Raw genomic sequence first — 26,748 nt, 5'->3', positions numbered from 1 at the left:
GCCTGATGTTCCAGGTTCCTATGCAATATTGCTCTTTACAGCATCGGACCTTGCTTCTATCACCAGTCACATCCACAGCTGGGTATTGTTTTTACTTTGGCTCCATCCCTTCATTCTTTCTGGAGTTATTTCTCCACTGATCTCCAGTAGCATATTGGGCACCTACTGACCAGGTCCATGAATCAAGGCAAATTGGGAGTGGTCAAACAAGAGATGGCAAGAGTGAATGTCGACATTCTAGGAATCAGCGAACTGAAATGGACTGGAATGGGTGAATTTAACTCAGATGACCATTATATCTACTACTGCGGGCAGGAATCCCTCAGAAGAAATGGAGTGGCCATCATGGTCAACAAAAGAGTCCAAAATGCAGTACTTGGATGCAATCTCAAAAACGACAGAATGAACTCTGTTCATTTCCAAGGCAAACCATTCAATATCACAGTAATCCAAGTCTATGCCCCAACCAGTAATGCTGAAGAAGCTGAAGTTGAATGGTTCTATGAAGACCTACAAGACCTTTTAGAACTAACACCCCAAAAAGATGTCCTTTTCATTATAGGGGACTGGAATGCAAAAGTAGGAAGTCAAGAAACACCTGGAGTAACAGGCAAATTTGGCCTTGGAATACAGAATGAAGCAGGGCAAAGACTAATAGAATTTTGCCAAGAAAATGCACTGGTCGTAGCAAACACCCTCTTCCAACAACACAAGAGAAGACTCTACACATGGACATCACCACATGGTCAACACCGAAATCAGATTGATTATGTTCTTTGCAGCCAAAGGTGGAGGAGCTCTATACAGTCAGCAAAAACAAGACCAGGAGCTGACTGTGGCTCAGACCATGAACTCCTTATTGCCAAATTCAGACTTAAATTGAAGAAAGTAGGGAAAACCACTAGACCATTCAGGTATGACCTAAATCAAATCCCTTATGATTGTACAGTGGAAGTGAGAAATAGATTTAAGGGCCTAGATCTGGTAGATAGAGTGCCTGATGAACTATGGAATGAGGTTCGTGACATTGTACAGGAGACAGGGATCAAGACCATGCCCATGGAAAAGAAATGCAAAAAAGCAAAATGTGTGTCTGGGGAGGCCTTACAAATAGCTGTGAAAAGAAGAGAAGTGAAAAGCAAAGGAGAAAAGGAAAGAAAGAAGCATCTGAATGCAGAGTTCCAAAGAATAGCAAGGAGAGATAAGAAAGCCTTCCTCAGTGATCAATGCAAAGAAATAGAGGAAAACAACAGAATGGGAAAGACTAGAGATCTCTTCAAGAAAATTAGAGGTACCAAGGGAACATTTCATGCAAAGATGGGCTCGATAAAGGACAGAAATGGTATGGACCTAACAGAAGCAGAAGATAGTAAGAAGAGGTGGCAAGAATACACAGAAGAACTGTACCAAAAAGATCTTCACGACCCAGATAATCACGATGGTGTAATCACTCATCTAGAGCCAGACATCCTGGAATGTGAAGTCAAGTGGGCCTTAGAAAGCATTACTACGAACAAAGCTAGTGGAGGTGATGGAATTCCAGTTGAGCTATTTCAAATCCTAAAAGATGATGCTGTGAAAGTGCTGCACTCAATACGCCAGCAAATTTGGAAAACTCAGCAGTGGCCACAGGACCAGAAAAGGTCAGTTTTCATTCCAATCCCAAAGAAAGGCAATGCCAAAGAATGCTCAAACTACTGCACAATTGCACTCATCTCACACGCTAGGAAAGTAATGCTCAAAATTCTCCAAGCCAGGCTTCAGCAATACGTGAACCGTGAACTTCCAGATGTTCAAGCTGGTTTTCGAAAAGGCAGAGGAACCAGAGATCAAATTGCCAACATCCGCTGGATCATCGAAAAAGCAAGAGAGTTCCAGAAAAACATCTATTTCTGCTTTATTGACTAGGCCAAAGCCTTTGACTGTGTGGATCACAACAAACTGTGGAAAATTCTGAAAGAGATGGGAATACCAGACCACCTGACCTGTCTCTTGAGAAACCTATACGCAGGTCAGGAAGCAACAGTTAGAACTGGACATGGAACAACAGACTGGTTCCAAATAGGAAAAGGAGTACGTCAAGGCTGTATATTGTCACCCTGCTTATTTAACTTCTATGCCGAGTACATCATGAGAAACGCTGGGCTGGCAGAAGCACAAGCTGGAATCAAGACTGCCAGGAGAAATATCAATAACCTCAGATATGCAGATGACACCACCCTTATGGCAGAAAGTGAAGAGGAACTCAAAAGCCTCTCGAAGAAAGTGAAAGTGGAGAGTGAAAAAGTTGGCTTAAAGCTCAACATTCAGAAAACGAAGATCATGGCATCCGGTCCCATCACTTCACGGGAAATAGATGGGGAAACAGTGGAAACAGCGTCAGACTTTATTTTTCTGGGCTCCAAAATCACTGCAGATGGTGACTGCAGCCATGAAATTAAAAGACGCTTACTCCTTGGAAGGAAAGTTATGACCAACCTAGATAGCATATTCAAAAGCAGAGACATTACTTTGCCAACAAAGGTCCGTCTAGTCAAGGCTATGGTTTTTCCTGTGGTCATGTATGGATGTGAGAGTTGGACTGTGAAGAAGGCTGAGTGCTGAAGAATTGATGCTTTTGAACTGTGGTGTTGGAGAAGACTCTTGAGAGTCCCTTGGACTGCAAGGAGATCCCACCAGTCCATTCTGAAGGACATCAGCCCTGGGATTTCTTTGGAAGGATTGATGCTGAAGCTGAAACTCCAGTACTTTGGCCACCTCATGCGAAGAGTTGACTCATTGGAAAAGACTCTGATGCTGGGAGGGATTGGGGGCAGGAGGAGAAGGGGACGACAGTTGATGAGATGGCTGGATGGCATCACTGACTCCATGGACGTGAGTCTGAGTGAACTCCGGGAGTTGGTGATGGACAGGGAGGCCTGGCGTGCTTCGATTCATGGGGTCGCAAAGAGTTGGACACGACTGAGGGACTGAACTGAACTGAACTGACCTGGGGAGTTCCTCTTTCAATAACCTATCATTTTGCCTTTTCCTGCTGTTCATGGGGTTCTCAGGGCAAGAATACTGAAGTGGTTTGCCATTCCCTTCTCCAGTGGACCACATTCTGTCAGATCTCTCCACCAGGACCCGCCTGTCTTGGGTTGCCCCAAGGGCATGGCTTAGTTTCATTGAGTTAGACAAGGCTGTGGTCCTAGTGTGATTAGATTGACTAGCTTTCTGTGAGTATGGTTTAAGTGTGTCTGCCCTCTGATGCCCTCTTGCAACACCTACCGTCTAGACGGTATACCATTAATAGATATAGGAGTGGGATAGATCACCTGACAAGTCAGCAAAGCTGAAATCTAAGAACAGGCAGAGGCAAGTTCAACACAACCAGACACCTTTTTGAAGCCGATATCATCACTCCTGGAGCAAAAGAAGAAGAAAGAAAACTGGATTGATCCTCAACCATGATCTGCCAGCCTGGACATGAATTGCCTATGGTCAAGGAGGAAGGTAATTAGAGCCCCCAGAGATGGATCGTGACGTCAAAACTGGACACGGAGGCCCTCGGGACTAGTTAGAGTCAAATAAAATGAACCTTTCAAGATTAGAGGGCAGGAAGGAAATGTGGTCAGAACAAAGGGATATTTTTAAGGTTTTTTTAAAAAAACTGAGGTACAGTTAACTTACAATGTTGTGTTAATTTCTGCTGTACAGCAAAGTGATTCAGATATATATATATATATATATATATATATATATATATATATACACACACATTCTTTTTCAGATTCTTTTCCATTATGGTTTATCACAGTTCAGTTCAGTTCAGTTGCTCAGTCGTGTCCGACTCTTTGAGATCCCATGAACCGCAGCATGCCAGGCCTCCCTGTCCATCACCAATTCCTGGAGTTTACTCAAACTCATGTCCATTGAGTCGATGATGCCATCCAACCATCTCATCCTCTGTCATCCCATTCTCCTCCTGCCCTCAGTCTTTCCCAGCATCAGGGTCTTTTCCAATGAGTCAGCTCTTTGCATTAGGTGGCCAAAGTATTGGAGTTTCAGCTTCAACATGAGTCCTTCCAATGAACACCCAGGACTGAGCTCCTTTAGAATGGACTGGTTGGATCTCCTTGCAGTCCAAGGGACTCCCAAGAGTCTTCTCCAACACCACAGTTCAAAAGCATCAATTCTGCGGCGCTCAGCTTTCTTTATAGTCCAACTCTCACATCCATACATGACTACTGGAAAAACCATAGCCTTGAGTAGATGGTTTACCGCAAGCTATTGAATATTTTAATAGTTTCCTGTGTTATACAGTAGGACCTTATTGTTCATGCACTTTATATATAATAGTTTTCATCTGCTAATCCCAAATTCCCATCCTATACCACTCTGTCCCTCCCTCAACCTCCCTTTCCTTGGCAACCACAGGTCTGTTGTGTATTTCTTTGAGTCTGCTTCTGTTTTGTGGGTAAGTTCATTTCTGTCCTATACATGTCCACATAGATGTGATATCATATGGAATTCGTCTTTCTCTTTCTGACTCACGTCACTTAGTGTGATAGTCTCTAAGTCCATCCATGTTGCTGCAAATAGCTTTTGTTTTGGAATGACTAAGTAGCATTGCCTTGTATGTAGGTACCATGTCTTCTTCATCCACTCATCTGTCAGTGGACGTTTAGGGTGTTTCCATGTCTTGCCTATTGTGAATAGTGCTGCTATGAACACTGCGGTGCAAATACCTTTTTGAATTATAGTTTTCTCCAGATATATGCCCAGGAGTAGGATTGCAGGATTGTGTGGTAGCTCTATTTTTAGTTTTTTAAGGAACCCGCATACTATTTTCCATAGTGGCTGCACCAATTTACATTCCCACCAACACTCTAGGAGGGTTCCCTTGACTCCACACCCTCTCCAGCATTTGTTATTTGTAGACTTTTTAAATCATGGCCATTTTGACTGGCTGAGGTGGTACCTCATAGTACCATTAGTTTTGATTTACATTTCTCTAATAATAGCAATGTCGAGCATCTTTCTTGTGCCTACCAGCCATCCGTATTTCTTCCTTGGAGAAATGTCTATTTGGTCTTCTTCCCATTTTTTGATTGGGTTGTGTGTATATGTGTATGTGAAAAGGAACATTTTTAAATAGAGCTTCTAAGAGTCTGGAGTATGCCCACAAGGAAGCAGGCTGCTGAGTGGAGACAGAGGTCACTGGAGTAGCGGAGACCAAGGGAAATAAAGCATTTTGAACACCTACTAGCTGTAGCCTTTCTTCTCACCCTCCAGTGAGTAATCCATGTTAGGAGCAGGAGAAAAGGTCACAGAGAAAATCTGGGCAGACACCTGGTTGGTTCCATGCAAAGGGTACAAAGGGGTGTGGTGGGAGTTCAGGTTCTAGGAAAAGAAAGATGGCAAGCTGAGACTGCGAGGCAGAGGTGTGTGGATTCTCAAGGAATGGGAGACAATGACTTGGGCAGAGAACCTTGGCATTCTGCACCTTTGAAGAACCCCTCATTTTCTTCTTATCAAAAGGAAATGGCAGTACATCACAGCTAAGAGATGGAGAGAGAAATATCACACTTTATTTATTTATTTTCTTACACTGAAGCCCAGTGTCTTGGTTTTAGGTTCTTCTAATGGGACTTACACATAAGCAACTGTTATGACGTATGAAAAGCTGTTCAGATTTCATGCCTCTGACCCTTAAGCACACTTAAGCTATTCACAACTGCATTACTCTCTATTACACAGTATGTCTGGCAGTAAATTGAAACTGAAGTCACTCAGGTGTGTCTGACTTTTTGCGACCCCATGGACTGTAGCCTACCAGGCTCCTCTGTCCATGGGATTTCCCAGGCAAGCGTACTGGAGTAGGTTACCATTTCCTTCTCCACACACTTTAAAAATATACTTCAATATTGCTTGATTTCATTATATATGTTATAGTCTTATATTTTTAAACAAACTTTTAAAAGTTAATTGGGTTTTGGCTGCACTGGGCCTTTGATGCTGTGTGTGGGCTTCTCATTGCAGAGGCTTGTCTTGTTGCAGAGCATAGACTCTAGGCAGGTGGGCTTCAGTAGCTGAGCACTCAGGCTCTGTAGTTGTGCCTGTGGGCTCTAAGGTGCTGGGCGAGGCACATAGGCTCGGTAGTTGCGGTTGCGCGTCCCAGAGCACGCAGACTTCAGTAGTTGCAGCACTTGGGCTCGATAGTTTTGGCTCTGGGCTCAGTAGTTGTGGTGCATGAGCTTAGTTGTTCTGTGGTGTGTGGGATCTTTAGGACCAGGGATTGAACCCATATCCCCTGCATTGGCAGGCAGATTCTTGTCCATTGCACCACCAGGGAAGTCCTAACAATAAAGTTTTTTTTTTTTTTTTTTTAAGTAACATCAGGGACTCCTTGTAGATACCACTCCACTGCCTGGACTCAGGTGCCTATACCCATCTTTACTACCCACCTCCAACACCTCCCTCTTCATCCACCACTCTCTTCCATTTCCCCAAGTAGACAGCAGAGGGTCCTCCCATTGACAAATACACTTGATAATAATCTATTCAAAGATGAGAGACTGTCCTGGTGGACAAGAAACCTGGGGTGGTGGAAGCAAAACTGAGTCAGTTTCAAAGTCCTCAGTCCAATTTCTGCCCAGCTGATACCCTTCCCTTTTCCCAATAGGTCCATAAATCTCCTTATCAACTGCTTCTCCCACAAATCTGTGCCCAGAGCACCCTGTGTCTGCTTGATTACTTCCTGGCACTAAGCTGAGACAGGAATTTTCTGCTTCTGCCTTGCTCCTTGTAAGTCAATTACCATAACACTTACCTATCTGGGTCTAGGGAACCTGTCCTGGATGGAGGCTGTCTTGGTGGTGATGGGACAGGAGGTTCTGGAGTGGGAACTGGGGAGGATCTTAGAGACAGAAGAGGATCAGTGGCAGGGAATGGAGGAGGTCTATTTGAGGAAAGGGGGAAGGGTTCATTGAGGCATTGAGGAAAAGTCCAGGGTAGGAGACTGGAAGTTTATTTGGGGGATGAGAAATCAAAATGTACTCCCAGACTAGCAACATCAGCATCACCTGGGGACTTATTAGAGATGCAGATCCTCTGCCCCCACCCCAGATGTTGAATCAGAAACTCTGGGGGGTCGGGGACCGTGATCTGTGTTGTAAGGACCCCTCCAGGGGATACTCATGTGTGCTAAGCTTGAGAACCACTATTCTTGAGTTACAAGGTGTCTTCCAGGAGTTAGAGGTGTGCATACTATGGAATCAAAAGTCCTGTCTGGGAAGGTATACGGAGGGAGTTGGAGGTATCTCCCAGAATGAGAAGGGTCTACCCTAGTGACTTCTAGAAGATTGGAAAACTTTTGTATCCTAGAAGAGGGAAAAAGCCCGTTTAGGAGAGTGGAGATGGATCTGCTTCATAAAATGGGAAGGTGACACTACCAGGGACTGAGCAAGCTTGACATCGTAGATCAAGTCATGGTTTAGAATGTGTAGTCTTGGATTTGGGTCCCTGGATCCACCACATGAGCTGTATGACCTCACACTAGTACTTAACATTTCTTAGCTTCAGTTTCCTCATCTGAAACATGAGAGGATAATAACTGGCCTTAGTGGTCCAGTGACTAAGACTCCCATTCCCAGAGACGAGGCCCAGGTTCAATCCCCGGTCAGGGAGCTAGATCCCACATGCCGCAACCAAGAGTTTGCGTGCTGCAACTAAACAAACAAACAAAGAACCGTGCATCCTGCAGACAGCAACTAAATACCCTGCATGTCACAATGAAGACTGAAGACCCTGCCGGTCAGAGCTAAAACCCGGTGGAGCCAAATAAAACAATCACGGTAACAAATACTGGCCTCTAAAGCTGTGAGGGCCGGTTAGACTGTTTAGTCAACAGATAGCCATAGAGTGGGTTTTCTGTGTACAAGTTCTGGGAATTCAGGGGAGAAAGAGAGAGACCTAGCTCCTTCTTCAGAGCTCATATCCCTAAGATGAGAGCCGAGCACATAGAAGACGTTCAAAAAATGTAGTTCCCTCTCCTTTGCCAAGGAAATGAGAGATTCTTCTGGGGAAAATGAAATGACTTTGAACCATGGTAAGTCTGACTTGGAAAGTAAGACTTAGAGAGTAAGGATGCATGATCTGTTTTTGAGAATGAAAAATCACCAGTCTAGGCACTTGAACACTTGAATCTCATAAGAACCTTCTGAGGTAGATATGCAGGATTTTTATCATGCCCACAACTTGAATGACACTCAGAGAGGTAGAGAAATTTGCTTCAGTACAGAATTAGTTAAAGCACCAAAGGTAGAATGCACATCTTCCAACTCCAAATTCAGGACACGAAAGAAGTATTCACAAAATGGGGAGAGGGTGTTCTGTGTCCTAGAGAATGTCCCAGGGAAGAGACAGCCTTTAGTAGGCACATGACAGGTGTTCTAACCCAGGGAATTGGAAGCTTCATCTAGGGTAGTGGCTCTTAACTTGGCCTGCTCAGTGGGATCAGTTGGGGAGCATTTAAAAATACTAATACCCAGATCCAACCTTAGAAATCAGCATGAACTGTTTAGTTATCTAAGCATCTTTTGAAAATCCCCAAGTGATGTCTAGTCTCAACCAAAGCTGGGGACCACTGCTTTGGGGCTGGGGATGTGAATCACACAGGGTGGAAACCTGGTAGAAGACTTGGGGATGTTGATCTCTGAGGATAGGGAAATCTGTCCTGAGGAATGGGGACAGAGCATTCCTAAGAAGGGGAGGAAATTTTCCTGAAAATTGTCAGGTTATATGCCATGGAATGGAGGAGAATGTCCTTAAGCTGTGAAGGTTATGAACAGCCTGTCCAGAGAGTGGAGGGAGACAGTCCTGCAACAGGATTTCCAGGGGCTTCACAGCAGAGTGGGTAAAAAAAAGGGCTTTAGGGTTTAAGCCCTTTTCTGCTGCTAATTAGATATATTTTCTTGGCACATGGCTTTACCTCAGAAACCTCAGAAACTTATGCCTCAGTTTCTTTATCTGTAAAGAGTTGTTGTAACACCTGCTTGTAGGGATACTGTGAGAATTAAATGAGATAATGCAACTATGGGGGGGGGTAGCCTATAGTAGAAGACTGAAGGTTACCTTGGAGAATAGAGGGTCCTGAGGAACAGTGGTGATGTGGGGCATGGGATCAGAGGAAGGTAGAGAGGGCTGGACCTGAAATCTGTTTGCAACTCTAATGTCGGGAGCTGCTTTAGGCATTACTGACCAAATGGAGGCATGGCCCCAGGATGAAGGAGTTAGGACTTGTAATTATGACTTGTTTTTTCCTCTCCTTGGCTGAGTTGACTGAAAAGGAATATTAAGGTGTTTATTGTTCTGGAGAGGAGTATGAGAAGGCACAAAGCCTTCTGCAGCTGCGCTCAGAAAATAATTCATGAAGTTAATCATTGACATTTGTTTAAGGACTTTTATAAAAAGTTCCAGGATGAGCACACAGGCCGTAGCTTGAGGCCATGGGAGGGATTGCTATCTGAAGCCTATTTGTGAGGAGAATGTTTATGGCAAAAGAGTTTACTGAATTTAGGGCTTAGAAATGATTAAAACAGTTAGAAGTTAAAGATTTAAGGAATGTTGTAAAGTTAGCATATTTTACTATAGCTTATAGAAGTTAGGAATTTTTAGAGACACTGCTCTCCGCCTGGGTGCCCTTTCCCAATAAAGTCTCTTGCTTTGTCAGCACATTTGTCTCCTCGGACAATTCATTTCTGAGTGTTAGACAAGAGCCCAGTTTCGGGCCCTGGAAGGGATCCGCCTCCCTGCAACAAATGGCGACTCTGAAGGGGACTCTTCTTCGTTGAGACTGACATCCTGACCACTCGGGGTACTCAGGGGCCAACTTGCCTGCCAATGGACCAGACCCAGTGGCCGCAACTGGGACCCTTTTGTCCATGGTCTCCTCCTGACGTGGACAACTGGCCAGAGTGCCCTGACTGGTAAGGAAGAAGAGACTTTATTGACCTCTCTCCCCTTCCCTCTCTCTTTTCTCTCCTTAAGCCTTCCTATCCTTCCCCGTTTTTCTAGTCCCCCGGTCCTGGATGCAGGAATCTGGTCGAAGGGCCCACAGCCTGAGCTGAGGATTGGAGGCTGATCACCTCCTCTTGGCAGAGAACTCGAATTCTGGTTCTGGTCTGGTCTGATTTCTGGTAGGGCCAAGTTCCAGTCCTCCCTTCTCTGGAGGCCCAGGGAAAAGTCCCATAACGCTTGGGTATCTGTAGGTGGCAGGAGACATCTGTAAGGCCACCCCTTTCGCACTCCTCTCCCACCTCCTCCCCCTTCTTCTTTCAACCTGGCTCACTTTCCTCCCTTGAAATCTTTGATGTTAGTACTTGGATCTGAAGTTCTGTGTCTCTATAGGAGGTTTTCTGAGAGACTGTATTCTTGTATTTAAGGGCTTCCCTGGTGGTGCAGAGGTTAAAGCGTCTGCCTGCAATGTGGGAGACCTGGGTTCGATCCCTGGGTTGGGAAGATCCCCTGGAGAAGGAAATGGCAACCCACTCCAGTATTCTTGCCTGGAGAATCCCATGGACGGAGGAGCCTGGTGGGGTACAGTCCACGGGTGGCAGAGTCGGACACGACTGAGCGACTTCACTTTCACTATAGCTAGAAGCCTTTTTAAGAGATAGTGAGCTCAGGATGATAGGGGTAAACAGGATTTAGGAAGATAAGTAGTAAACTGAGGAATGTAGCATGAGTTACAATGTAAATCACAAGTTAACTATAGGACACATTAGAAGAAGTAGATAATAGATGGTAAGGCTGATTCCGAGAGAATCACTGAGGCAGCAACTCTGTTTGAAGAGCAACAATGATTTATGGACATAATAAATCTGGGTGAGGGGGAACTGAAAATGTCAAACCTCTGACCTAATGCTTTTGTAAAAGTATAAAAGAAAATCTTAAACTTGAAATAAATAGGTAGTCCAAGAAAACTGAGAGGCTGTCTTATTACTCGCTGACACCATTCATCTCTTCAGGTTGAATCCCTGGCTGCTGGAGCTGGACTCTGGCACTCTAAGTCACGGGGCAGGGCCTGGAGATGTCCTGCAGGGGCCGCCAGACTCCAGGCTGCAGAGAGGCTGGGGTGGGCAGGAGTGGGGGGGAGGTGTGACCTGCGGAGGAGAGGTTTGACTGCTAGTAACCTCTGCTGCGGTAAGGAGAAGCCTCAGCAGTGGCAACAGCCTCCCCTCCCATCCATCTTTGCTATGTGACAGGTGGGAACTTAAAAGCTTGGGTCACGTGTCTCAGCTGGCTAACCTACTTACCCCTTGAAGACTGGAGCTGGGGCAGGCTGGGGCCAGGAGGAGATGCCTGAGAAAGGCATAGGGCAGGGGGAAGACCCTGGAATGCTCTGGGGTCTTAAAGGCTTGTAGGGTGAGGGTGAGGACGCACACGTGTGTGAGAAGATGCCAAACACAGTGTTCTGCTCTATGCCCTGGCACACATGTACCTCCAGCATCAGGCGTTGTCTGTCTTAAAGGACCGAATTTGCCTGGGAGAACCGAGATTTCTACAGTTGGAGATGGAGAAGGAAATGGCAACCCACTCCAGGATTCTTGCTTGGGGTGGGGGTGAGGGTGTCCCATGGACAGAGGAGCCTGACCGGCTGCAGTCCACGGGGTTGAAAAGAGTGGATGACTTAGTGACTAAATGGCTATCAGCTGGAGCAGGCTGGGCAGTACTGGTTTAACCTTGGAGCTGCCTCTGAATTCTCCAAAAGCAGTTCTGTCCCTTTTTGACTGGTCTCCTGGTCCTCAGAGAGGGAAAGGGGAGGTGGGGAGGATGTCCCAAGACTCTTGCTTGGGAATTCCTAGGGGATGCTGAGCTCAAGGGCCAGAATTGAGGGAAATTGATGCGGGGTGGGATGGTGGTGCAGACAGGCTGGCAGCTCCACAATCCCTTGAGAGTGACGGAATCTGCAGCCCCCCCCAACCCCTCCCCCACCACCATTGTATAGTCTGAAATTCAGGGACCTGTCTCCACTGAGCGACTTCAGCTCTCTTCACCGCCTCGGAGTCGGCCTTTTGCCACCAATCTCCAGTTCTGGGTCCACACTTGCACTCTCTCCCGCACCCCGCGTAGCTGGCGCTTCTCTCCCCTTCGCCATCCTCGCTCCCCGCGGGGTGCGGGGAGGCGTGGGCCCTTTAAGAACCGCAGGACCGGCTGGCAGCAGCTTGGGCAAGGGCGCAGTCGCCCGGCGGGTTCGGAAGGACAAGGCACCAAAGATCGGGCTTAGGGAACCGGGTGTGCTCGGCCGAGAGGGGTAGGGGCACGCCCCAGTCGCCCCTTTGCAGGCTTGTCATCTCTTTTCTGACCTGAGGCTCGAGCCCTCCCCTGTCGCCTGCCCCGCCCCGGCCCCGCCCCGGCCCGGACGCCGGGTTCGGGAGCCGGGACACCGGGCCCAGTGCCGCAGCCAGAGGCAGGTAAGGAGGACCTAGAGTCTCCATCCTCAGCCCGTGGCAGCGCTCATCATCTCAGCTCTGCGCCAGCCCAGGGCGCCTCAAGGTGACAAGGCTTGCGGAAGATGGGAGGGGAATGACCCCCAATGCGGCGCTTAGTTGGCAGTGTGGGTTTTGAGTCCGGGTGGTGAGCCCGTTTGAGGCGAGAGTCCAGGGCGCGGGGACCCAGGGCCGCCGGCAGGAGGGACTGGCCAGGGCACCTCGCCTAGAGATGGGGAGGGAGGCGCAGCGGGAGGCCCAGAGCCTCCTCTTCCTCCGCCTTTGCCTGGCCCATCCTGCGGTCACCCTGCTACCCTGATTTCCTAGCAGGCAGCCTCTGCCTGCCGCCCTTTCTGCACCTCCGCTCCCCACCCCACCTCACCCCCCTCCCCCGCGCCCCATCCAGTCCCCAGAGACTGGTGGCCTGCAGGGTAAGGAGATTAGAGCCTCCGCGGGGAGGAGGGAGCGGGTGCAGGCTTCGAGGGGCCCGGCTGGGGCTGGGGCTGCCTGGGACCGAGGAGAGGTGGGGACTGAACGTAGCTGCGCCGTGAGTGGTGGTCGGTGGAGGGCAGATGCTCTGGAGGTGGGACGTGGGAGCTTCCGGTAGCCGATCTAGCCTGAAAAGGAGGCGGGGAGGCGAGGGCACATGAGAAAGCAAGGAAGCTCCGAGCCAGGGATGGAGGTCTGCCCCAAACTGAGCAGGGCCTCTCCCTTCAGGTCGGACTTGGCGTGATGGCAGAGAAGACTCTGGAGGCCGTGGTCTGTGGACTACGACCTGGAGCTGTGGCCATGGCCGTGGCGCTGGAAGATGGGGCGGAGCCCCCGGTGCTGACCACGCACCTGAAGAAGGTGGAGAACCACATCACTGAAGCCCAGCGCTTCTCCCACCTACCCAAGCGCTCAGCGGTGGACATTGAGTTCGTGGAGCTGTCCTATTCTGTGAGGGAGGGGCCCTGCTGGCGCAAACGGGGTAAGGGAGCAGTCTGGTGGGGAACTGTGGGCCCCCATGAGTTGCCTCTTCTGGAACAGGAGGCCTGGGTTTGTCTCCTGTTCTACAAATCCTGCAGGAGCCAGTCCACTAAAATCTCAGCCCCTCACTTACTCTGTGAACAGCTGAGGTGCCAGGGTCTGAGCTCCCTTCACACCTGTAAGCACCAGGGGGCACTAGGTTCAGTGAGTTATTTCCTCTTCTAAGTTGATGCTATTGCTTCTGGTCCTTGAGGAATTGTCCTTCTTTGTTTCAGGTAGAGCTCCTGCCTTCTAGGGTGGATATGAGAAAGTCTGGGCTGTATGGCAGCGGTTGTCCTCAGTGGTTAGCAAAAATCCTTGGCCCTATGGAGCACTGCTAATTTTACAAGATATTCTCATTCCTGTCTTCTTACTTCATTCTTGCCAAAGTTCTCCAAGGCAGGGAGGGTGAAGGGTTGGTAGGATAGGTGACATCTTGTGGTTTAGTTGCTAAGTCTTGTTCGACTCTTTTGAGACCCCATGGACTGTAGCCTTCCAGGTTCCTCTGTCCATGGTATTTCCCAGGCAAATTGGACTGGGTTGAAATTTCTTTCTCCAGATTTGCCCGACTCAAGAATAGAACCTGGGTCTCCTGCTTTGCAGGTGGATTCTTTACTTCTGAGCCACCTGGGAAGCCCTCTCTATGTTGCTAATATGAAAACTGAGGCCCAAAGAAGGTGAATAACTTGACTGATGTCACACAGCTAATAAGTGGCAGTGTGAGGACCAGAAGCCAGGTTTCCCAGCTCTCCTTGCAGTGTTCCTTCCTCTCTCTTATCTTCCCTGGTAAGCATTCCCATCTCCACTGCTTCTCTCTTTAGGACAGGTGGGTAATGGGGTTGCCTGCGGCTCCAAATTCTCTGAATCCTCACTATCTCCCATCTTTTGCCCCTAACCCCTTCCCCCTGCCATGGGCAGGTTGAGCTGGGAATAGAGAAGCTGGGGTTTCCCCAGAGCCTGGGTGTGGATCAGGGGTGGAGCTGGAACATTCTTCTCTGAGGTTTAATAAATGTTTGGGGTGCTTCAGAGCAGAGTTGAGCCTGATTCTCTCTGTACTCCCTACCCTCACTCCCATGAGTGACCAAAAGATCACAGGGTCTGAGTCACTAGAATTTGAGATATCTGGGCTCTCTGCTTAGTGCCCTTGGTCCTGAGGCCAGTTTTGGGGCACAGGAGGTACCTGTTATTTCCTTAACCCTCAGTTTTAAGGACTTCCCTGGTGGCTCAGACGGTAAAGAATCTGCCTGCAATGTGGGAGACCGGGGTTCGATCCCTCGGTTGGGAAGATCCCCTGGTGAAGGGAATGGCTACCTACTTCAGTATTCTGGACTGGAGAATTCCATGGACAGAGGAGTGTGGGTGGTACAGTCCATGGGACCGAAAAGAGTTGGACATTACTGAGCAACTAACACTTTCAGTTTTAGGAGAAATGAAAATGCAAAAGAAGTGTCTAGATGGGCCAACTCTCTGGTGGCTTCAACTCAACTCACTAGCCACAAATGGGCACTCCGACCAGGTCCTGCCCTCCTTTGCCCTTGCCAGCCCCATTCTGTTCTACTGGCCATTCTGCCATTTTTGTGTCCCTGGTCCCTCTCTCTGCCCTCTGTACTCCTCTCTCTGCCTGCTTTTCTCACGTGAATCCCTGTTCCTTTCTTTGGAGAACAGAGAGCAATTAGAGGCAGTGGTAAAGAATCTGCCTCTTGATGCAGGAAACGCAGGAGACACAGGTTTGATCCCTGAGTCGGAAAGATCACCTGGAGAAGGAAATGGCAATCCACTCTAGTATTCTTGCCTAGAGAATCCCCATGGACAGAGGAGCCTGGTGGGCCACAGTCCATGGGGTCACAAACAGTTGAACATGACTGAGCATGCAGGCACATTCAGTCATTTCAAGAGGAAAAAGAATAAGGGTCATGGAGAAAGGGAGATTCTGACTTTCCCAAGTCAGAATTTGTCACCTGCCTCTCTTAATTATATATGACATTTCTTGATATTCAAAACACTTTTCTATTAATTATTATTAACCTCACTTAATAGTCATAATAACCTTATTTTGTCCTTGGGAGGAGATACTACTATCCTTATATTACAGATGAGGAAACGGAGGCCCTGAAAGAGTAAGTGACTTCATAAAATTGCAAAGAGAGTTACTGATAGAGGCAGAACTAGAACTCTGGTGGGTCTCCATCCTGAAAGCCTGGGAGGCAGGCCCTTCCCAGGTTGAGCAGTTGGGGTCCAGCAGGAGGCCCAAGACATGGGTTCTTAGCCACTTAAGCTGCGTGATCTTGGGCAGACTGCCTACCCTCTCTTGCTCTCACTTTCCTCACCTATAAACAGGGATGATAAGAATACCCACTGCATGGGCTTGTGCAGCTCAGCTGAGACATTAGCCATGAAAATGCTCTGTGAAAGGCAAGCATTAAGATAATATTTGAATTCGGCATCAGAGTTCAGTCAAGTGCTTGGTGGTGATTAAATGAGGGGAAGGTTCATCATTGCCGATTTCTTCCCCTGCAGAAGAAGTCACTTCTTGTGAGTAGCTCTGAGAGGCATATGCTAGTGTGCACAGCCACACGTCTCTCTGATTGATGGTGACAATGACTGAAGCAGAGGGTTGGAATTCATGACGTCCCTTCTCCAAGTAGAGAACTTGCTGTATGACCTTGGGTGTCACTGGATGTCTCTGGGCCCTAGCTGCCTCATCCATGTTGCTATAGCAGTGACTGAGGCAACGAGCTTTGTAAACCAGAAAGCACCATCCAGGCAGTTAGTATGATCAGGATCCCACAGTGGGCACCAGAGGATCCCCTGTCTGATGGAATGTGTTCAGAAGGACAGCTGGGTGCTGTGGAGGGAGGGTGAAAGATCACATCCCTTCACTGCCTCTGCTAAAGAGGTAGAATGGAGGGAATTGGGCTCCACGGGGGATGGAAGAGAGTGGTAGTGAGTGTTGGCTGGTAGGGATTGGTGTTTCAACCTCACTGAGGCAGGCCTGTAAGCAGGGCAGGCAAGGCCAGAGTCTTTGACTTCATCTTTCCTCTCTACCCCCTTGTCTTGGCAGTTGACTCAGGAATCTCTGCCCTCTGCTCCCTGGATTGTATTACATATATGTTGTTATACAGCACCGTTTTCCTCCCAAAGCCTGGAAAGCCTCTGCCTTCTTTTTCCATTCTGAAATGCTTCTCATTCTTCAACACTTAGCTCAAATGCCACCTCTTCCATGAAGCCATTCCTGATTTTCCCCTTGCCCCTCTACCCTCATCAGTTCTATTTTCTAAATTCTCATTGCACAAGACTTATGCTTCTATGATAACCCTTACTTTATCTTTCTTCAGATCTATAGATGATTTCTTTTTTAAAAAAGTACTTGTTATTTGTGTGACTGTACTGGGTCTTAGTTGCCACATGTACTATCTTCAGTCTCCGTTGTGGCATGCGGGATCTTTAGTTGTGGCATGCAAACTCTTGGTTGGGACATGGGGGATCTAGTTCCCTGACCAGGAATAGAAACTGGGCCCCCTGTATTGGGAGTGCGGAGTCTTGGCCACAGGATCACCAGGGAAGTCCCCATAGATGTTTTCTTGTCCATCTCTTTTACCTAGACTATCACTGTCTTGAGTGCAGGAACTGTGACTCCCTTGTTTTTTTTTTTTTTGATTGAGTGTCTGATACAGAGCTTGGAATGTAGTGTGTATCAATAAGCATTGTCACATGAAATTAACATTAAAATGTCACTTGCTTTTAATGTGCTCTATGTACCAAGCACTGTGTCATATACTTTACATACACACACACACACACACACACACACACACATATATATATATATATTTCTTTATTTATGGCAGCGCTGGGTCTTGGTTGCTGTTCGGGCTTTTCTCCAGTTGTGGTGAGCAGGGGCCGCTCTCCAGTTGCCGTGCGAGGGCCTCTCATTGCGGAAGCCTCTCCTGTTGCAGAGCACAGGCTCCAGGGTGTGCAGCTTCAGTAACTGTGGCACACAGGCTCAGTAGTTGCGGTGCACAGGCTTGGTTGTTCCGTGACATGTGGGATCCTCCCAGTACAGGAATCTAACCCATTTCTCTTGCACTGGAGGATTCTTTACCACTAAGCCACCAGGGAAGCCCTAGTTTACATATATTATCTCACGGAACCTTTATAGCAACCCAATGAGATAGATACTATCTATCTTACAAGGAAGCACCTTACAAATGAGGCATCTGGAGCTCAGAGAGGTTAAGCAACTTGCTGCAGGTCACACAGCTAGCTGGTGAGTGTGGAGTCAGAATTTGAATACAGATCCAAGTGACTCCAAATGTGTACTCTTAATGCATATGCTGCCTCCCAATGAGTGAAAGGTGAGATTTTACTGGGCCACATTAGGGGCTGCAGAGATAAGCCCGGTGGGGAGACAGAGCACGCTGATGAAAGACTTTTAGGAGGAGGCCAAGGCTCTGAGAACACACATTCAGAACACTTATTGAGCATCTACTACATGCCAGCCAATCTGCTAAGGTTACAAAGATGAGTCACACACAGACCCTGTCCGCAAGGAGCTCACTGACTAAGAGGCTGGGGGAGGGGGCTGAGAGGCAGGCACCTCAAGTAACAAACGTGCTGGCAAATGAGGAGTGCTGTGGGATTAGAGGACAGTTAGCTAGCTCAGACTGGAAAATTGGAAAAGTCTTCCTGGAGCGGGTAAGAGAGTGAGCACCGTGTTTGTAGAAGAGAAGTAGGGTCTTCTGTTGGGTCCCCTCTCCATACCCATCCATCAGATGTGGGGGTTTTCCCATGGCTTTCGGAAGAGCACTGTCACCTCGGGTACGTTGACATTAGTGGTGGTTGCTTCTGGGGGGACAGAATGAGAGGGTACAGGTCATCACTGGGGCTCTGAGGGTCACTCTGCCATCCTAACCAAGTCACGGTGAGTAGAGACTGCCTAGTTCACTGATAGCCGTGGCTCCTAAGAGTTTGAGGTGTCTTTGTTCATTGAAGCGCTGATCAAAAGTTCCTCTTTTCCTTCCACATTGCAGGTTATAAGACCCTCCTTAAGTGCCTATCAGGTAAATTCTGCTGCCGGGAGATGATTGGCATCATGGGCCCCTCAGGGTCTGGCAAGTCCACGCTCATGAACCTCTTGGCAGGATACAGGTAAGGACAAGGCTGGGGTGGAGTGGGGGCAGGGCCCAGGAAGAGAGGAACCCTGGGGAGCACGGAAGAGGTTCTGGAGTGACCCTGACCTCCATCCCTAACTGAGGGCGTCCCTGCAGGAAGTCTGGGATGAAAGGGCAGATCCTGGTCAATGGGAAGCCGCGGGAACTGAGGACCTTCCGCAAGATGTCCTGTTACATCATGCAGGAAGACATCCTACTGCCGCACCTCACGGTGCTGGAAGCCATGATGGTGAGAGCTGGGCAGCCACCGCCTCCTCCCAGTCCCCCAGGTGCCTGCCGTCCCCACTCTTTCCATTGGCCAAGGGGTCAAGGCCCTGCCGCCCCCACGCATATCTGATCCGCCCTCTCTCTGGGCCCCAGATCTCCGCTAACCTGAAACTGAATGAGAAGCAGGAGGTGAAGAAGGAGCTGGTGAGTTGGAGGGTGGGGGTGTGGGGGGGTGGTGTGGGGAGGGGAAACAAGGCAGCTGCCCTTTCCAGGCCCTGAGATCTGGGGTGCCCTCGATTTGGGTAGGAGGAGAGGGGTGGCCAAGGTTGGGATGCTGGGTTTAAGGGAGATGCTTATTTAAATTGGGGTGGTGGGACTTGCCTGGTGGCCAAGTGGTTAAGACTCCACATGTCCCTTGCAGGGGTCCCAGGTTCCATCCCTGGTCAGGGAACTAAGATCCCATATGCCGTGCTGGGTGGCCAAAAAAATTAAACAATTAAAAAAATTTTTTTAATCAATAAATACATCGGGGTGGTGCTGGGGGAAAGCAGAGACTCTGAAGCTGACCTGGGCTGGATCGGGGGCCGGGCCAGGTGACGGAGATCCTGACGGCGCTCGGCCTGCTGTCCTGCTCCCACACGAGGACAGCCCTGCTCTCCGGTGGGCAGAGGAAGCGCCTGGCCATTGCCCTGGAGCTGGTCAACAACCCACCTGTCATGTTCTTTGACGAGCCCACCAGGTAGTTCTCCCCTCCTCTCCTATTGGGCTGCCCCCTCCCCTCAGCCCAGAGCCAGAACTGGAGGCTGCATCCGCTCCACTGCTGGAGACCAGAGCACATGTTTGCAGCCTCCTGAGGCCAGAGAAGAGCTCCACCCCTGCCAAGCCTGTTGCCTAGCAGCCCTATCCTTCACCCTCGCAGAAATCCCCATGTCCTCCCTGGCTGATGCCACCCGCTCCTTCTCTCCCCCACAGCCAATCAATCACAGAGTCCTGCTGAGTTTACCTTCTTTCTCCATCTCTCAGATTCACCCCACCCCCATTCTTAGTGCCAGTGCTTAAATTCAGGACATCATCAACTCTTGCCTGCATTTCTGCAACAGACTCCTCTCTGCTTGTCTCCAGGCTCTCCCAGCCCATCCTTCCTCCAAACTGCAACCAGAGTGAACTTTCTAAAAGACAAGTCTGGCAATACTCACTCCTCTGCTTAAAAACATGTAACGATTCACATTTGCCCTCAGAATAAAGGCAGAGGACTTACAAGGTCTGGGGCTGAACCTACTTTTCTGGCCTCACATCTTGCTTCACGCTGACTTGTATTTTATGCTCTAATAAGATTGAATCGCTTATTATTCTCTTCGTCAAGCCATGTGTTCCATGCCTTTGAGCCTTGCACATGCTGTGTCTTCTGCCTGGAATGCCCTTCACCACTGCACCTGCCCTTGCCCCCTCACTTGACTTAGCTCTTTCTTCTGCCAGACTCACTCAGGAACCTCCTCTGACTCCTCTCCCAAACCTTTGTACAGCAGAGGTGAATTCTCCCCTACTTTTCACCCCCTGTTTCTACAGCGTGGTCCACATTGTCTCAAATGATCTGTGCATTTCTCTCTCTCCCTTCCAACCAGAGTCTATGTCTTATTTATTTGTCCTTCTAATCCCAGTGGCTAGCATTCAACAAGTGCTTAGTAATTGCTTGTTGCACCTAACTGTAGTCTGGGCTTCTTGGTACCTCCAAACTCCTGAATCATACAATGTGGATGGGATATAGGGGTGGCCAGAATGACCCCCTTCCTGCCAGCTCCCTCGCCCTCATAGCAGCTGCCCCATCCAGACACTCCCTTGGCCATACCCACCTCACCCTGCCCCCTGGTGGCCTCTCTCTGGACAGTGGACTGGACAGTGCTTCCTCTTTCCAAGTGGCGTCCCTCATGAAGTCCCTGGCCCAGGGGGGCCGAACCATCATCTGCACCATCCACCAGCCCAGTGCTAAGCTCTTTGAGATGTTTGACAAGGTGAGGGTCTCTAGGACTCAAAGGTGACTGACCAGTGATGGGGAGCGGGCCAGGGATCAGTCAAGGTGTGGTGGGACCTGCCTGACCCACTCGTGCTATTTTCCTTGCCCTTCTTTTTCTGCCTCAGCTCTATATCCTGAGCCAGGGTCAGTGCATCTTCAAGGGCATGGTCACCAACCTGATCCCCTATCTGAAGGGGCTCGGTTTGCACTGCCCCACCTACCACAACCCGGCTGACTTCAGTGAGTAGGGGCCTGGTGGTCCAGGCTGGGATATGGTGGCGGGCCAAACCTAGGGGTCCAGATCATGTACTTGGACCTCCTGGAGGCAGAGATCTCACTGTCACCTGCCTTCCAGACACACTCAAGGAAGGGCTGGCTTGCTCTTGGGAAGCAAGGAGAGATCTTAGCTGAGTGCACCCCCTCTGTGTTCCCCAGTCATCGAGGTGGCCTCTGGCGAGTATGGAGACCTGAACCCCCTGCTGTTCAGGGCTGTGCAGAATGGGCTCTGTGCCATGGCAGAGAAGAACAGCGGCCCTGAGAAGAATGAGGTTCCCACCCTCTGTCCCCCTTGCCCTCTGGTGAGTAGGGGTGGAGGGAGCAGGATGCAGAGTTGGGGAGGGGAGACAGGACTGTGGACATGGCCCAGCCAGAGAGGCTGTGCCTCAGAGGCATCCCAACCACTGGGTACTAGGAAGAACCCAGGACTTGGAATAGACCTACTATTAGCTGTGTGACCTTGGGCACATTACTTAACCTCTCTGAGCTTCGGGTTTCTCATTCATTTATTTGTTCAACAAATTCTTACCAAGCAAGTGTAGTGCCACCTGGTAAGCAAGGTTGAATCTGTTTCTGGCCTTGTGGCCAGTGTGGTTTACTGTCATCTTTAAGTTGGGGGTGATGATATTTATTTCACAGGCTTATTGGGAGGACTAATTAGATTAGTCACACAAAGCTCTTCCTACTCTAGCTGGCTCTTTTCCTGAAATGGGATACTGTGACCCCAGGGGACCAGGAGGCTTATTGTTGCTGTTGTCATCATTACCACTGTTAAAAATATTATCGTGAAACTGGTTGCATAAAGATATTATGCCCTTAGAATAAATGTATTCAATGGATTAAAATTTCCCCAGAATGACTGGGAATTCCCTGGCAGTTCAGTGGTTAGGACTCTGTGCTTTCACTGCCTAGGATGTGGGTTCAATCCCTGGTCAGGGAACTAAGATCCCACAAGCCATGCAGCTCAGTCAAATAAAATAAAGTTTAAGAATAAACAACTGATCTATTCGTAGCCACCATAGGTGTCCTTGACTCCTCTTCTGTCTCCTCCCTCCCCACTTCTGTTTACTCCCTCTTTGTGTCTCTCTGAATCTCACTCTGATTCACACCTCTAAGGCTAGCTTCCAGGTACCCAGCTCAATAGTGGAGAATTCTGGAGGACCCTTGTCCCTGGGGACAGGCTCATGGGTTTTCCCACCAACTGAGCTGGCTGCATGGTGGGTGGGTGGGGCAGGCTCACCTGATCCAGTTTCCTCTCCCCAGGAAGTGGATACCATTGAAAGCCACACCTTTGCCACCAGCACTCTCACGCAGTTCTGCATCCTCTTCAAAAGGAGCTTCTTGTCAGTCCTCAGGGACATGGTGAGACATCAAGTTGGAGGAGGGGAGGCTGGTGTTGGCCTGGCCTTGTGTGGTGTAGGATCCCAGCAGTGGAGATGGTGATGGGTCCCCCTCCCAGCAGCCCGCCCAGTGCTCCTGTGGGTCTCTGTGCCCGTGAGGGCACACCCACGTTCCTATGCAAGTGTGACTCACCCATCCCTAGCCTGTGATCCATCCTCTCTCCTCATGATCACCCCTCACACAGGTCCTGACCCACCTGCGGTTCATATCCCATGCGGTGATTGGCGTGCTCATTGGTCTCCTCTACCTGCAAACTGGCAACGATGCCAACAAGGTCTTAAACAACACCGGCTGCCTCTTCTTCTCCATTCTTTTCCTCATGTTTGCCGCCATGATGCCAACTGTGCTCACCTGTGAGCTGAGATGCCCTGGGCATGGGCGGGCGTGGGGAGCATGGGGTAGGGTCAGGGTGCTATGCCTCATCAGCCTGTGTCTTCAGTCCCCTTAGAGATGGCAGTCTTCCTGAGGGAGCATCTCAACTACTGGTACAGCCTCAAAATCTATTTCCTGGCCAAGACCATGGCTGATGTGCCCTTCCAAGTGAGCCTCTTCCTCCTACCTCCCTGCTGCCTCCCTCCTATCTTGCTCCTTCCATCCTTGCTTCCTGCCCCCACCTCAACCTTGTTACATGCCATCCTTTCCTTCACTTCTACTCACTTAGCAAGAGGTGGTGAGTACCAACCATGCACCAGGCTCTTTGTCAGGCACTGGGGATGTAGCAACGATAATGACAGAAGTAGTCTTGACCTCATGGAATTTATGTTCCAGTGGAAATAAGAGAGATCAAACAACACATGATGAAAATAATAGCCCCACAAATGACTTTTACTCAAGGCAGCAGAGAACAGCATGGGCCCTGGAGCCTCGCTGCTCCTCGTTAGCTGTGAGACACTGGGCAAGGCACCTAATCTCTCTTGGCTTCAGTGTCTCCATTTGTAAAGTAGAATGATGATAATATCTACCTTGGGATTGTTTATGAGAATGAAATGAGTTAATACAGGTACAGTACTTAGACTAGTGCTTGGCACATACTGAAGTACCTAATAACGTTTGCTGGGTTTGATTGTTCTGGTCACCACCACCCTCTTCCAAGCACCAGGGTCACCAGTGATCCATAGGGTACCTTTGAGCAAATTAGAAGAGGTGTCCCTTCCCCAGGGCGAGGGTGCACCGTGCCAGGGTGAGAAGAGTACAAGCGGGGGCTTGGCTTCTGGCTGCCTCTTGGTTGAGGGCCTCATCCAGGGAACAACCCTCACTCCTGCACTTGATAGTCTCGGTCCCTGTTGCCCAGGAACTGATGGGGACAAAGGCATCCCCAGGTGGCGCTAGTGGTAAAGAACCCGCTTGCCAATGCAGGAGACATGCGAGACACAGGTTCAGTCCCTGGGTTGGGAAGATCTCCTGAAGGAGGGCATGGCAACCCACTCCGATATTCTTGCCTGGAGAATCCCATGGACAGGGGAGCCTGGTGGGCTATGGTCCACAGGGTTGCAAAGAGTTGGATATGACTGAAGTGACTTAGCAGGTACAGCGGGACAGAAGGCTCTCATATGTAAAGGAATTAACAATATAAAGAATATGCTGGTCCAGATGGGATGGATCTTCAAAGAAGTCACCAGGCCTGCATGGGTCTGAGTGGGCCTGATGGAAGATGAATGAGGTTCTTAGAGCCAGGGAAGGGGACCCATGTCAAGTTCATGTGACAGCATGAGCAGGAGTACAGAGGACCAGGCATGGACACTCTAGCAATTGCTGTCCTAAAGGCTCCTGCCTGGGTGGAGTTGAGGGTCTTGGCCGCTGCCCAGCCCCGTGCCTGCTCCCCAGGTGATATGCCCAGCTGTGTACTGCAGTATCATGTACTGGATGACAAGCCAGCCGGCTGAGACCAGCCGCTTCCTGCTCTTCTTAGCCTTGGGTGCCTCCACGGCCTTGGCGGCCCAGTCTCTGGGGATGCTGATTGGAGCTGCCTCCAGCTCCTTACAGGTGAGTGGCTGGCACGTGGGGACCCCCAAGAGAGGGGCCGGAGTCTGGTGGGAGGAAGCAGGGCCTGGCCTAAGGAATGGGATGGATCTCTGGGAAGCCTGGGCCCCACCCCAGCCCCGGTCCTGAGTCTGTCCTGGTCACCCCTGCGATGGCCCGGTCCCCTTCCCTCCCCTGCAGGTGGCCACCTTTTTGGGTCCCGTCACCGCTATCCCCGTCCTTCTGTTCTCCGGTTTTTTCGTCAGCTTCAAAGCCATCCCCAGTTACCTGCAGTGGAGCTCCTACCTCTCCTATGTCAGGTCAGTACCCCTCCCCTTACCATCTGCCCCTGCTCCTCCTTGCAGGAGGTGAGAGATTGCACCTGGCCTCTGGCAGTTTGCCCAGGTGGCAGGGGCCCTGTGCTCTGCATCCTGGCTCTGATGCCTGTGATTGCCTAGGTATGGCTTCGAGGGTGTGATACTGACCATATATGGCATGGGGCGAGAAGACCTGAGCTGCCTGACGGAACACTGCCCTTTCCAGAAGCCAGAGAACATTCTCCGAGCCATGGATGTTGAAGATGGCAAGCTCTATGTGGACTTCCTGGCCTTAGGCATCTTCTTCCTGCTCCTGCGGCTGCTGGCGTACCTTGTGCTCCGCTACCGAATCAAGTCCAAGAGATAGAGCTCTGCCCTGGCCTGGGCCCCAGCCCTTCGGGACTGTTTTAACCTTGTAGACTTGAGCCCTCCCCTCTCTCAGCTCCTTTGCAGGCTGGCTGGCAGACTGCACTCCCAGCCTTGGCCCTAGGGGTGGGGGTACCAGGCCTCTCTGCCATGCCCAGGAGTCTTTCCAAGTTGATGCAGTCTGTAGCTTCCTCCCTCCTCTCTCCAACACCTGCATGCAAAGACCACTAGCAGGCTGCCACCCTCCTTCCTGCCCCGCCCCTGACACCCTCCTCTGTTGTCTGCCTGGGAGCCCCAGGCTCTCCAGGCCCCCTCTTACAATTGACCAAAGTGGCCCCCCTTTTGGGTCCCACCACACAAGTGTTTGTAAACTGGCTGTTATAAGGTTGGGGTTCTAGGGCTGGGTCCCATTGAGGTCCCCTGGATATCCTGTTGGAACAGGGCAGGGACAGGCTCTGGAAGTCTCTTCTTCCTTCTCCTCACCTCTCTCCACCCTTAGACCCTGGCTGATCTGGACAATCTGTTGGGACAGGTATCTGGATCTGTCTGGACCATCCCTCCCAGTCCTAGGGGTTGGAGAGGCCTGGCGCCTTGGGCTGTCCCCCGGACCCATCTGGTCGGGGCTGGGCCTGTGGCTCCTCTGCAATAATGTCTCTGTTTCTTTCCCGTCTGTTGCTGGAAGTGGAGAATGCACTTTATTCAGGGGTGGGGTGGGGGTGGGGTGGAGGGGGTGGTGGTGAGTGGGTGGAGACTCAAGTCTCCTTTCTTGCTGTTCATGTGGTCCCGCAGTGGTCCCTCCCCTCTCCTGAGTTACAGGCACATGTACACTACACAGACAGGCAATCTCAACCCTACACACACTCGCCGTCCCCCCGATAGCTCAGAGGAAGGGTGATGGTGGCATGGTGGTGGCAGGTGCTGTGGGGAGGGCAATGCCAACCTCTTCCTGGGGCTCCCACTTTGACTCTAAGGATGAGGCTGGTGCTGCCCAGGCCGTCTCCAGGAGCTGCAGGTGTCTACGCCCCAGTCTTCCCTTTTTCCCAAGCCTGGAGTGGCACAGGGTACCAACTCCCTGGCGTTCAGGACCCCACACAAGCACAAAGCGCGAGCATAAGTTAGACATGGTCACTGCCACCCCATGGCTCTTCTTTTGTGTGTCAAGCTGGCAATGTCACTCCTCCACCCCTTCCACGGCCACTTGCTGCTCATTCAAACTCCTGTCCATGTCCTGCTACCTTCTTCCTATCAGCCAAGGTGGGCCCTGGGTGTCAGAGCAGCATGGCCGGGGCACCAGAGTGACAGATGCACCTAGAACGTGTCTGACTTTCCTGGGATGGCTGGGGTCCAGGCTCATTCTACTTCTGATTTCCTCTTCCCCTCGGGCACTTGTCACCCTTTCTTCCTGTGCACATACCTCTCTACCTTCCTTACCCTGCAACGGATTCTCCCCATCACACAGAGATGCCCATTGTATTTGTGGGATTTCACTCATTATTAATAAAACCTATATTTATACAGTATGCTGTGTGGAAATGTGTGTAGCTCTGGCACTCGGTACC

The 26,748-nt window shown here is 50.0% G+C and overlaps 1 protein-coding gene across 7 annotated transcripts; it reads left to right on the top strand.

Moving 5' to 3' along the window:
• Positions 1-12,011: 12,011 nt before the first annotated feature.
• ABCG4 (ATP binding cassette subfamily G member 4) lies at positions 12,012-26,709 on the top strand. Of its 7 annotated transcripts, none has more exons than XM_027563505.1 (15): positions 12,014-12,458; positions 13,191-13,443; positions 18,512-18,629; positions 18,749-18,881; positions 19,013-19,063; positions 19,453-19,598; positions 20,745-20,868; positions 20,996-21,110; positions 21,306-21,448; positions 22,410-22,508; positions 22,732-22,900; positions 22,987-23,087; positions 24,372-24,530; positions 24,773-24,826; positions 25,050-26,709. In XM_027563505.1, the coding sequence occupies exons 2-15, from the start codon at positions 13,206-13,208 to the stop codon at positions 25,188-25,190; spliced, it is 1,791 nt and encodes a 596-aa protein (XP_027419306.1). In that variant the 5' UTR covers positions 12,014-12,458; positions 13,191-13,205; the 3' UTR covers positions 25,191-26,709. The 7 variants fall into 7 exon arrangements, with proteins under 7 accessions (XP_027419311.1, XP_027419306.1, XP_027419308.1 ...); XM_027563507.1 differs by having other exon boundaries at positions 12,015-12,458; positions 24,965-25,181; XM_027563506.1 differs by having other exon boundaries at positions 12,016-12,458; positions 24,708-24,826.
• Positions 26,710-26,748: the final 39 nt, after the last annotated feature.

Source organism: Bos indicus x Bos taurus, chromosome 15 (genome assembly GCF_003369695.1).
Source record: "Bos indicus x Bos taurus breed Angus x Brahman F1 hybrid chromosome 15, Bos_hybrid_MaternalHap_v2.0, whole genome shotgun sequence".
In the NCBI taxonomy this organism is placed as follows: domain Eukaryota; kingdom Metazoa; phylum Chordata; class Mammalia; order Artiodactyla; family Bovidae; genus Bos; species Bos indicus x Bos taurus.
This window is presented reverse-complemented; position numbering and strand designations above follow the sequence as displayed.

Coding starts and splice junctions, on each gene's coding strand:
- ABCG4 (XM_027563503.1), top strand. CDS start 13,206: ATGGCAGAGAAGACTCTGGAGGCCGTGGTCTGTGGACTACGACCTGGA. Junction 19,064..19,452: donor AGGAGGTGAAGAAGGAGCTG/GTGAGTTGGAGG, acceptor GGGCCGGGCCAG/GTGACGGAGATCCTGACGGC. Junction 22,509..22,731: donor TGTCAGTCCTCAGGGACATG/GTGAGACATCAA, acceptor CCCCTCACACAG/GTCCTGACCCACCTGCGGTT.